This window comes from Dryas octopetala, chromosome 9 (assembly GCF_963921425.1).
Source record: "Dryas octopetala chromosome 9, drDryOcto1.1, whole genome shotgun sequence".
Classification (NCBI taxonomy): domain Eukaryota; kingdom Viridiplantae; phylum Streptophyta; class Magnoliopsida; order Rosales; family Rosaceae; genus Dryas; species Dryas octopetala.
This window is the reverse complement of record NC_141374.1, coordinates 17526110-17536439: the sequence shown is the minus strand read 5'-3', so window position 1 is coordinate 17536439 and position 10330 is coordinate 17526110. Positions and strand designations below refer to the sequence as shown.

The window sequence follows — 10330 nt, the reverse complement described above, 5'->3', positions numbered from 1 at the left end:
CATCCTTCAGTGCATGGATGCAGTTCGAAACAAGATGAAATACAAAAATGCCACGGTCAAAACTAACATATATGTGTATGCGTGTATGTGTCTATGCATGCATGCATAGAGGAAAACATCAGCCATGTGGGTATACTACTATACTAGCCTGCTGCAGAAAACCAAACACCAACAAATATGCAGAAAACTAGCAAACTGAAGTTAACAAGTCTCAGGGAGGTTCCACACTTCCACGAGAGAGCAACGCATCTGTTGGTCGGGGAGCCCTAAAAAGCAAGACTGCATCTGATTGTAGAAACCATAGAGGAAATAATAGCTACAGGAGGATTGTTTCATTCCTAAAAAACCTGCAATTCCTTTCACGCCAGATAAAATCAACTGTAGCCACAAGGAAAAGCTTCTTAACGACCTTGGGAACCTGCCTGCCTCTCCAGTTTCCAGGATATTGAGGCATTTTCAATAATCCAACACCAAGTTGAGCCACTTTTATTCATTAATTGTCTCCAAATCCCACCACTGAAAGAACAATCAAAGAATAAATGAGCTTGCGTTTGAGGGACCATGTTGCACAGAAACACAATGGGGATTGGCATTTGGAGAAAATATTTAACACCCTATCCATGGTTGCTAGACGACCTCCGATTGCCATCCAAAAAAATAGGTCACCGCAGAAATCAATTGGGGAAACAAGACATTTTAAAACAAGGGACCTCCTTTTTGCAAAGGAATTGCATTCCATCCGGATGCACTAGATTTTCAGTTAGTTGGCCAAGAGTTGAAATACAGATTATTGGGAGGGAAACAACTAAATATAACTAGAGGTCAGAACCCCCGGATCCTTGGCAGAAACCCAAATATATAGGTGTTCTATGTTTATGGACTTCAGCATGATCCTATAACATTCATTGGCAAAGGATCCACATCAGTCAGGTAAATACATACTGGTAACCAATAAAAATTCAGTAAAGTACTACCACACCCACCAACATACAATAACCATCTTGTAGCAATCATCTCAACTATGCTTACTCATAGACTTACTGAAGACATCAGTAACCTAAAATACAAGTAAAAGCAATGATTGAGTAACCGAATGCACTTAACACTTGACAACTAGGTCATTAATACAAGTTCTAAACAAAAATAAAGAAAAAGCGCAAATTTTCCTCACTACTGTTGTCTGAGAAATTTCCAATCAACTACATTATCAAAATAAACAACTATCTCCAAAACAAACTAAGGTGACATTCAAATAAACTACATTAGCATCAAAATGGGAATAAAATTCAAGAGAAAAGGAAAAATTAAAACAAAAATAGCCAAGTCTGCCAAGCTTTTCTTGCAAAGATTACTTGCCACCACCGAATTTGTACTCTACATCTCAGTATTTGACAAGATATGTCTAGACAAGTGAAAATATTACTCGGTCAAGATAAAGCACACTGTATTTAGACACGCCGTTGCTTTCGGAGTCGGCAGCCATTGTGGGGCTTTCGGGTTGTATCTTCAATATATACAACCGGATTCTCACCCACTCGAGAATTAGTAAAGCCGTCTTTCCAGCTCAAGATAGCTTGCTTTTTCTTCTTAAAATAAGTAAACCCTTTCACCTTCATTACAACTGATTTTAACCCGAAGTTTCTTGACATCCGTCCAACATGTTCTGCAGTTGCTTCAGCAGCATACCGAGACAATTTTGCTCCTCCTTTCATTTCTGGTAATGATCCGGCTGAGGCACCAAGTTTCTTGTTCCCCTTTGAATCCGTAACAGTGACAAAGGTATTATTACGCATCAACTTTATGTGGACAACATCAGCATTATTCTCTATATTATATTGAGGAAACTGAGAACCCCATCTGTTGCCCCTTCCATCTTCCTCTATAATTCCCCTCACAAAGTTCATTGACCTGGAATTCCTTCCAGTCTCATTATCATTCCAACCAGCAGAATGTGTGGAACTTCGGAAACTCAGAGAAAATGGAATGGAGAGATTCGTCTTGACATGCATAATACCCGACCTAATCCCTGGCATTCCACAAAGTCCCAAGACATGATCTAAGACCCTTCCCCTTCCAACATTCTCAGAAGAATTAATACCATGTTTAAAAGTCTCTAGGTGACCTGTAAAGCCCACAATATTTTTAATCATTAGCCAGAAATTGACACCAATGAAAATTTAAGTTCCCATCAAAGCTTCACAATTTACCATGTATTTCATCATACTAATTCTCAAGCCACAGTAACTACATACATTAAAATTTTGACAACAGAATCTTCTTAGTGAGAAGAAATATATTGATTCTTTATTCTTAAAAATAAAGCACCAAATATGGGGTTGAAAACAATCAGAAGTCAGAACCTAGCATTGTATCATTATTGGCATCTAGCACGGCATCTTCAAAATGTTGTTCAAGTTCACTAAAAATGGTAGACAGCTTGTAAAGGGATCTAGAGTTCTAGACCGTAGTGTGAAGGTTAAATTTATATAAAAATATAATCCACCAAGGAACCAAGAAAATAAAAACCAAATAAAAACCATATAACCCATAGTACAGTACAAACCATTTGCCAAATTCAATGACAGGAAGAAGAACTTGCCTGATGGCATCGTAGAAACAGAGAAGGACCTTGAAGCAGTGAGCTCGCCCTGGCATCTAGTAAACCGAGGGATCAGAGATGAAGACAGCCGAGAGATAGACGAATACATGACTCACTTTCACTTCTGTATTTTTTCCTATGCTCAGTTGGTACCTGGACTGCACAGTATTCAATTGCACTGTAAAGGACCGAACTGTACTGTAATATCCTTAGTACTGTTGAAAGTTTGGTTTTGTATCATATTAGAAGAAAAATTCAAACAAAAGTTCAAACGCCATGCCTAAAAGCCCAGATAAATCAACAAGCATGCATTTACAAAATAATAAATCCCATCAGAAATTCAAACGGCAACAGAACAAAAATTTCAAACAAACATCAGGGAGCTTAATTAGAAAAATCAGATGAAAAATAGAGAGAGTGTTACGAGAGAAACCTAAAATCAATGAAGCAAAAATCAGATGAAAACAGAGTATACACTTTGTAACAGAGACAGATGCACAATATAGAAATTCCAAGGCAAAAATTAAAATCTCGGAGACCAGCAATCAAGCAACCCTAACAACATTATTCAAACGGCAAGAAATGAAACCTGGAATTCAAACAGAAAGTAACATTCAACAGTCTGATATCTAAAATTGGGAAAATGAAATCCCTAAATTAGAGCAAAGCCCTAAACCCAAATCCAGAGACTTTCTTTAAAAACAAAAGTTCATGGCAGGGGAGGGAGAGAGAGAGAGAGAGATACCCGGTGAGCTTGAGTATCGGGTGACGCTGGGTGTAAGAGTGAGGAAGATGCACGGAGGAGGTAGGCTGAAGCAGTGCGACTGCGACTTAGCCATAAGCACGAAATTTCGATTTGTTTTGCACGTTTTTTGCACGTGCCACAACTTTTTTTTTTCTTTCTTTTTTCAATTGGCCAAATTTTATTTTTAGTTCCTATAATTTATAATTTGAATCAAGTTCCATTATAATCCTCTAAATTCCTAATTGTTGGAATTTAAAATACACATTTAAATTCATCTAGTTATTAGATTAAATATAGCAGGTGAGGCCCGTGAGGGTATTTTAAGTTTTACGTGGTTTAATTTCATTGTCATTATTTAAAATCTCCAAATTATTACAAAATTATTATATATGATCGTAACATTATGTGTGACATAGTAAAATAATGTTACTTATTCGTTTAGAAATTAATTATTATATATGTGTTATAATTTAAGTTAATTAGTAACACTAAATTATTATATCATGTAATGTGATGTTATAATTACACAAAATAATTACTCACTTAAAAGGCTATCTTCATTAAACAAATTGACCAAATTCAAAGTAAGTCCCATATTATAATAATTTAAAAAGAGGACTGCTATTTGCATACCATTTTTTTTCTTTTTGCACACTCTTTTGTAAAAAAATCAAAAATCAAAAATCAAAGAAAAATACACACTCACCCCTCACCCAACACACCCTTTACTCTCAGACAAAAAAAAAAAAAAAAACACACACCCCTCAAAAAAAAAAACACACCCGACCTCCTCCCTCCCCTCCACCAAGCCCCAGCCTTGTCGCACCCTCCCTCCACCCAGCCCCGGCCCCATCACACCCCCTCCCACCCAACCCCGTCGCACCTTCCCTCTAGCCTCGACCCACCCGGCCCACCTCCCTCTAGGTTCGGCGGATATATGCCGAATGGTTTGTGGGTGTTCGGCGATTGGCTGTCGAATGGTTTATGGGTGTTCGATGGGTGGCTGCCGAATGGTTTGTGGGTGTTCGGTGGGTGGCTGCCGAAGGAAGGAGAAAACAGAGAGAGAAAGGGAGGGAGGGAGGGAGGAGAGAAGAGAAGGAGGTTGGGGGTGAGGTCGGGTGCTGCTTGTGGTGGTTGGGTGAGGGAGGGAGGGGGTTGGGTAGGTGGGTGGGTCGGGGCTGGGGGGAGGGTGCGATGGGGCTGGGGCTTGCTGGAGGGAGGGCTGTGTGGGTGGGTGTGGTCGGGTGAGGGAGATGAAGGGGGGTGTGTGTGTGTTTTTTTTTTTTTGGTCTATTGATGGGGTGTGCAAAAGAGAAAAAATGGAGTTGGTTTTGGGTGTGAGAAGGGTGAGTGTGTCTTTTCCTTTGATTTTTTATTTTTTTTTTTACAAAAGAGTGTGCAAAAAGAAAAAAAAAAGTGCAAATAGCAGCCATCTTAAAAAATTATAAAGATGAAATTGGTACAAAATCAAAGTAAAACTTGGCCAAATGGGGAAAGCAAAAACGAAATTTGGCTTTTACTTTTGTGTTTGGGGGGGGGGGGGGGGGGGGGGGGGGCGGAGTTGGGAAAGTCGGGGCTTGAATTCACGTTTTCAAGCAAACCCTTAATATATAGGTCCGAATCTGTCTAGTCTTGGTACCGGAGAGAAGGGAAATGGAAAATCCACGGAAGTCGAGTAGTGGTAGGAGAGAAGATGCTCTTCACACAGCGGCAAGGTCCGGTGATCTAACTACACTTGACTCACTTCTCAGCTCCAACCCTTTGGCCATCAATTCTAGAGATAAGCACTCCAGAACTCCGTATCCTTTCCCTCTTTTTACTCTCTCTCTCTCTCTCTCCGTAGAATTCGTAAATTTTTGTAGTAAAAATAAATTGAAACGTGATGAAGATGGCATTGGGCAATTCTTATTTGGAAAATAATTTGTGGTATATATGCTTCAATTACTTTGGTGTAACTATAAAGCTTTAGCTTGATGAGCTCTTGGATTTGAGAAGAGAACCCAGGAAATATTGTTCAGTTTGGGTCAAGTCTTCATATGATTAAGTTACTTAATGAATCATGATTCATGAAGATATAGACCAGAACTGATTTGTGCAATTGGGTGACTTGGATTAAAAGCCCTACATAACAGTTTTGTCCTAATTTTTTTTTTGTGGGAACAAATGATGAAAATGACATACAAAAGAAGAGTTGTTTTACAGCAAGTCTATAACTGTGTGTTGCTGCAAAAGGGTGTTTCAACTTCTTTCTTGTCATTTGAAAACTTCTCTATTCTGATGTATATGTAAGTAGTAATTGCATTTCTCATCAGAATTCTAGTCAGTACCTGACATCTTGCAGTCGTAAAGGATGTTTGAATGCAGTCCGCACAATTGTCAACAAGATGTATCTACTCACGGCTCACCACATCGTTCACGGATTTTATTTTATTTTTTCTTTTTATGTTCTTCAAATGTCTGCTTGCTTTACTTTCTGGGCAACTTCGAAAATAACTAACTCTGGTTTTGGTGTTGATTGTTGAATATTTAATTGGTTGTTAAAATTCTTTCACAGTTGGCTGCATTCACTTGGTTCTGCTGTTTCTTGTCTTGTTCTAATTTAAACTTGCTAATTTTCACAATTTAGAATTCAAATTTTGTTTCTTTGACAAGTGATTTTGATCAAAGACTACATTTAGCGGCATGGTCCGGGCAAACAGAAGTGGTGAATTTTCTCTGTAAGAACAAGGCTGATGTTGGTGCTGCTGCTATGGATGACATGGGTGCAATACACTTTGCTGCCCAAAAGGGACATTTAGAGGTTGTTCGGACTCTACTTTCATCTGGGGCTTCTGTCAAATCTTCCACTCGCAAAGGCCTGACTCCACTACACTATGCTGTTCAAGGGTCCCATGTAGAACTTATCAAGTATTTGGTAAGGAAAGGTGCAAATCTCAGTGCTAAGACAAAAGCAGGAAAGACCTCTCTTGATCTTGCTAGCAATGACGAAGTTCGCTCTTGTTTGGAAGAGTGTCAAAGGTCATCCGAGAAAGGAGATCTGAATGGTAAACAGAAAGATGAAGAATCTGATCCAAAGACTTCCCTGCAGGAAGAAGTGAAATCCGAAGGTGAAGCTGCAAATTCTGGGAATGATGAACGGGCCAAGGATGAAAGTCTGAAGAGGAAGAGTGATAAAGATGATTCTGAGGAAGCCTCAGGGGAACCGAAAAAAACAAGAGTTGCATTGAATCATCTTCTGACTACAGATGATAATACGCAAGATGAGGAGGAATGAAGCTTCTAAATGAGACTAGTATGGTAGCTTGACTTTTAATCAAGCAGCTAACTGCTATAGTCAATTAGTCATAGAAACATGTAGCTCTTTGCACCATCATGTTATAGGATTTCTTGGATTCAATGACTCATTAAAAAGTATATTTGTTCTGTTTTTATTTCTCTTTTTACTATAAAAACCTTGTTCCAGTCATTCTATGTTGTATTTTACTTTGCTTACTAGCATGGTGGTGTAGTGGCTCGAATTGGTGCATCAGAAAAGGCAAATATAGAGTTTAGTTGGTCATTCTTGGTTGCCAAAGCTCTGTATGTTGGGTCGTTTTTTGCAAAATACGGATTCCAAGAGATCATTCATGTATATTTGAAAACTTTGTAAGAACTTTTGTGACCTACAAATATTGTCTATGTGACACTCTTTTTCTTTTCGCTCATACAAGGGAAAGTGAACCTAGGTTCTCTACTCTCTACCCTTAGCCTATCCAACCCATGCTACTAGAGTTAAAACTCATAGCTATGTCACATAATTTATTGGTCATCAAAAAAGTTAATAAATGTTATTTGGAGAATTTTGTTAGTCGCAAATAATGTTCATTCAGTGAGAGAAAACGGGTTTAAGTCCAAGAAATAAAAAAGTGAGAGACAATGGGAGTTTAAGGTCTGTTTGGTAAACTTTGTTTTAAGTTTTGTGTTTTTAGTAGCGCCTCCCTTTGTTTTTAATCAAAGAGTAAGGAGAAAGAATGAGAGAATAGTGAGTAAACATGAATGACAAATGTAGGGAATAGGGTATGATAAGAGTGGTGATCTAGATGTTATATGATTTTATATGTAAAAGCTTAGCACTTATCCCAATTAGTGTTGCAACACTTGGCCACTGATGTACAAACCAAAGAATTTTTTTTTCATCATGTAACAAATGCGGTTGCGGTTGCGGTTTAGTAACGAAACCACGAGATGGTAAAGAGTACTACTTTAATAAATCCATGTCATCCTATCAGCTATTCGTGGAAGATCCTTCAGAATCCAGACTGCTATCTTCTCCGCTATACATCCCTGAAAACACAACCCAACAAATTATGTAAAAGCCTGAATCTTTGGAAGTATGAGTGCTTGTTATAAAGTTTTTAACATCGAATCATAAATGGGAAAGCGAGCCAAAGTTTAAAATGAAACCACATTGTGAAGTCAAGAATCACGATTAACTGCTTTTGAGAATAGAAATAGAAAATAGAGTCAACAGTTGAATTACATATCTACAACTTCAGGTGAGATAAGGAGCTGAGTACCACAAGTCATGTAAATATCACACGCAATTCATGTAAATAGATCGTCTTAAATGCACAGTAAAGACAATATCAAGGCTGCAATGTTATTGCCATACTTCTTAGCCAAACTTAGTTGGATAATCTGCTTATTAGGTCCAAATTTACTAGTATTAAAATAAGAAATGTGTACAAATGAAAGTACAAAAAGTGATCATTGGCCATGGCTACATAAAACAGTTTCCCTCGTGCAATAACAGAATGAATTTTCAAGCTCTGGAATGGACCCATCAATGTTAGCATGAGCATCCCAACTCCTTTGGATACAGTAATAGGAGATGTCTGAAAAAAGAATGTAATCTAGCAAAGTGCAATTGCCATATCTATCTCTGGTCTAGATATTTGATGAAAGGAAAGGAATCTGCTCATAATATGTCGCCTAATTGTCTAAAGGTTTTCTTTAGTTATATCCATCTTAGAAATGACTTTGACATTGTATTCTGAGATGGTATAACATATTTAGTAAATATGATACAGAGTTACCAGAGAGACTTAACAACACAGACCACTGAATACCAATAATGAAAAGTATTGAACAGGAAAATACTCACCTAAAATTTCCAGTGGATCATATGGCATGGACAAGTGATGACTAATTTGATGATATCCCATAACGGTTGCGGAGAGCATCAATTGCTTTCTCACAGGACTGTGAAAGCTCTGTGATGGATGTTTTGCAAGCTGAAAATATGAAATTCAGAACCCCAAAAAAAACAGTACTCAGAATGAATCAGACATTAGTTTATAAGTTGTTGCCAATATTTACTTTACAAGTCACAATTATTGATATATAGGAGTCAATATTTAATTTGTCTTTCTTTTTCGGTTTTAATAAATTATCTCCATATCAATAGTATTAACTACTATGGCAATGTTGAATTGAAATGATCAAGAAAATTTATCCAACCTGTATCAAGAGAAATGCATTACATATAAGAAACACAGGGACAATGGAATATAACCTATTTCCACTTCACACATGGGACACAAGTCACACAACCATAACTTTTCAAAGCCTCAAAGGGGGTTATGGACTACATTTCAAGGTTTTTAATGGCAACATAATATGGCATGTTAATTGAAAATGATAATCAGTCCAGTATAGTACTAGTACCAAGACATGAGTTATGCAAAATCCCATATAATTATGCAAGTCAGAAAGGTTTTAAACCGAACATATACCACGAGAAGCAGTGGCCTGTGCATCTGCCATGAACTCTGCATATGAAGCCTGAGAAAGAAGCGGTAGGTCACAATCATTGAATTAGCAAAAGGACATATAATTACAAGGATGATAAAGGTCAAAGCATATATACCATCATTGCTTCCCGACTTTCAGTAATCCTTTGAGTCATCTTCTTGTATTCTTTGTCAGCTTCATCCAACACTTGCTGACATGCTTGAGTCTGCATCTGTTGACACAGAAAGAACCAAATACACCTGACGAGCCCTGATCTAAATTCTAATGCTCTTCTCTTCCCTCTACTACTACCGAGTACTAACACTAAGCATTCAATTAGATTGAAATTGCTTTACCGAACCTAATAATTGTTATGAGATTTGCTTACTAGGAACTTATGATATGAAACTGAGGTAAAGTAAACTTGTTATTGTTTGGCGAAAATTCAATTTTCTATTCTCTTCCTTTAGTTCGGTTCCGTTTTCTCACTAACCAAACAAACAATAATCCATTGACAAAATCCCTGCTCTAAATTCTAATGCTCTTGTCTTCCCTCTACTACTAACGAATACTAAGCATTCAATTAGATCAAATTTGTTTTGCCAAATCGAATAATTGTAATGAGATTTGATTACTAGGAACTTATGATATGAAAATGAGGTTAAATAAACATAAACTCGTTATTGTTTGGCGAGAGTTCAATTTCTATTCTCTTTCTTCGGTTCCGTTTTCTTGGTAACCAAACAAACAATAGTCCGTCACTCACGAAACTCAATTACGCTATTAAGTATCAAATCGGTGAAGGAGTAAAATCCAATTCCAATTCGAGAGAGAAAGAAACCTTGAAGCGCTTGTGGAGGCGAGAATGAGCGGAATCGCAATCCTTGACGATCTCAGAGTGAGAGCGATCGATGTGAAGCTTGAGATCCTGGAGGCGAGAGGAGGCGAAGTTCTTAAGATCGGGAATGGAAGCCATTGCCAAAGTGGTGTGGGGCGATTCCATGAGCTTAGAGGGCGAAGATCCGAGAGCTCTTACTGTCGTCGACATCGTCTTGCGCTTGCTGTTGCTGTTGCTGCTGTTCTTGAAAATGGCCGATTTGGGAGAAGATTGGTTTGGAGATGAAGGGGAAGCCACTGGCGCTGGCGTTTCCAGAAACTTCGCAGCCGAACACCTCCGACTACTTCTTCGATTTCCACCGCCTTTCTTCATCTCC

At 38.1% G+C, this 10330-nt stretch overlaps 3 protein-coding genes across 3 annotated transcripts; 1 reads left to right on the top strand and 2 right to left on the bottom strand.

The window, feature by feature from the left end:
* Positions 1-988: 988 nt before the first annotated feature.
* On the bottom strand, positions 989-3448 carry NFD3 (Ribosomal L18p/L5e family protein). Its single transcript, XM_086227342.1, has 3 exons — positions 3345-3448; positions 2600-2757; positions 989-2122 (listed from the first exon to the last, which is right to left on the bottom strand). The coding sequence occupies exons 2-3, from the start codon at positions 2706-2708 to the stop codon at positions 1449-1451; spliced, it is 783 nt and encodes a 260-aa protein (XP_086083468.1). The 5' UTR covers positions 2709-2757; positions 3345-3448; the 3' UTR covers positions 989-1448.
* A 1478-nt stretch (positions 3449-4926) lies between these two features.
* On the top strand, positions 4927-6918 carry LOC147275075 (Ankyrin repeat family protein). The gene is made up of 2 exons (XM_086257512.1): positions 4927-5143; positions 6012-6918. Exons 1-2 carry the CDS (start codon positions 4998-5000, stop codon positions 6616-6618), a joined length of 753 nt encoding a protein of 250 aa, XP_086113638.1. The 5' UTR covers positions 4927-4997; the 3' UTR covers positions 6619-6918.
* Positions 6919-8528: 1610 nt separating this feature from the next.
* On the bottom strand, positions 8529-10326 carry LOC147275074 (uncharacterized). Its single transcript, XM_086228542.1, has 4 exons — positions 9958-10326; positions 9253-9348; positions 9119-9167; positions 8529-8617 (listed from the first exon to the last, which is right to left on the bottom strand). Exons 1-4 carry the CDS (start codon positions 10324-10326, stop codon positions 8529-8531), a joined length of 603 nt encoding a protein of 200 aa, XP_086084668.1.
* Between the last annotated feature and the right edge of the window lie 4 nt (positions 10327-10330).

Excerpts from the sequence above, each read along its gene's own strand:
- LOC147275075 (XM_086257512.1), top strand. The coding sequence starts at position 4,998 with ATGGAAAATCCACGGAAGTCGAGTAGTGGTAGGAGAGAAGATGCTCTT. Across the intron at positions 5,144-6,011 it reads GATAAGCACTCCAGAACTCC|ACTACATTTAGCGGCATGGT; the intron begins GTATCCTTTCCC and ends TTTTGATCAAAG.
- NFD3 (XM_086227342.1), bottom strand. The coding sequence starts at position 2,708 with ATGTATTCGTCTATCTCTCGGCTGTCTTCATCTCTGATCCCTCGGTTT. Across the intron at positions 2,123-2,599 it reads TGTTTCTACGATGCCATCAG|GTCACCTAGAGACTTTTAAA; the intron begins GCAAGTTCTTCT and ends TGGGCTTTACAG.
- LOC147275074 (XM_086228542.1), bottom strand. The coding sequence starts at position 10,326 with ATGAAGAAAGGCGGTGGAAATCGAAGAAGTAGTCGGAGGTGTTCGGCT. Across the intron at positions 9,349-9,957 it reads GCCTCCACAAGCGCTTCAAG|ATGCAGACTCAAGCATGTCA; the intron begins GTTTCTTTCTCT and ends CTGTGTCAACAG. Across the intron at positions 9,168-9,252 it reads AAAGTCGGGAAGCAATGATG|GCTTCATATGCAGAGTTCAT; the intron begins GTATATATGCTT and ends CTTCTTTCTCAG.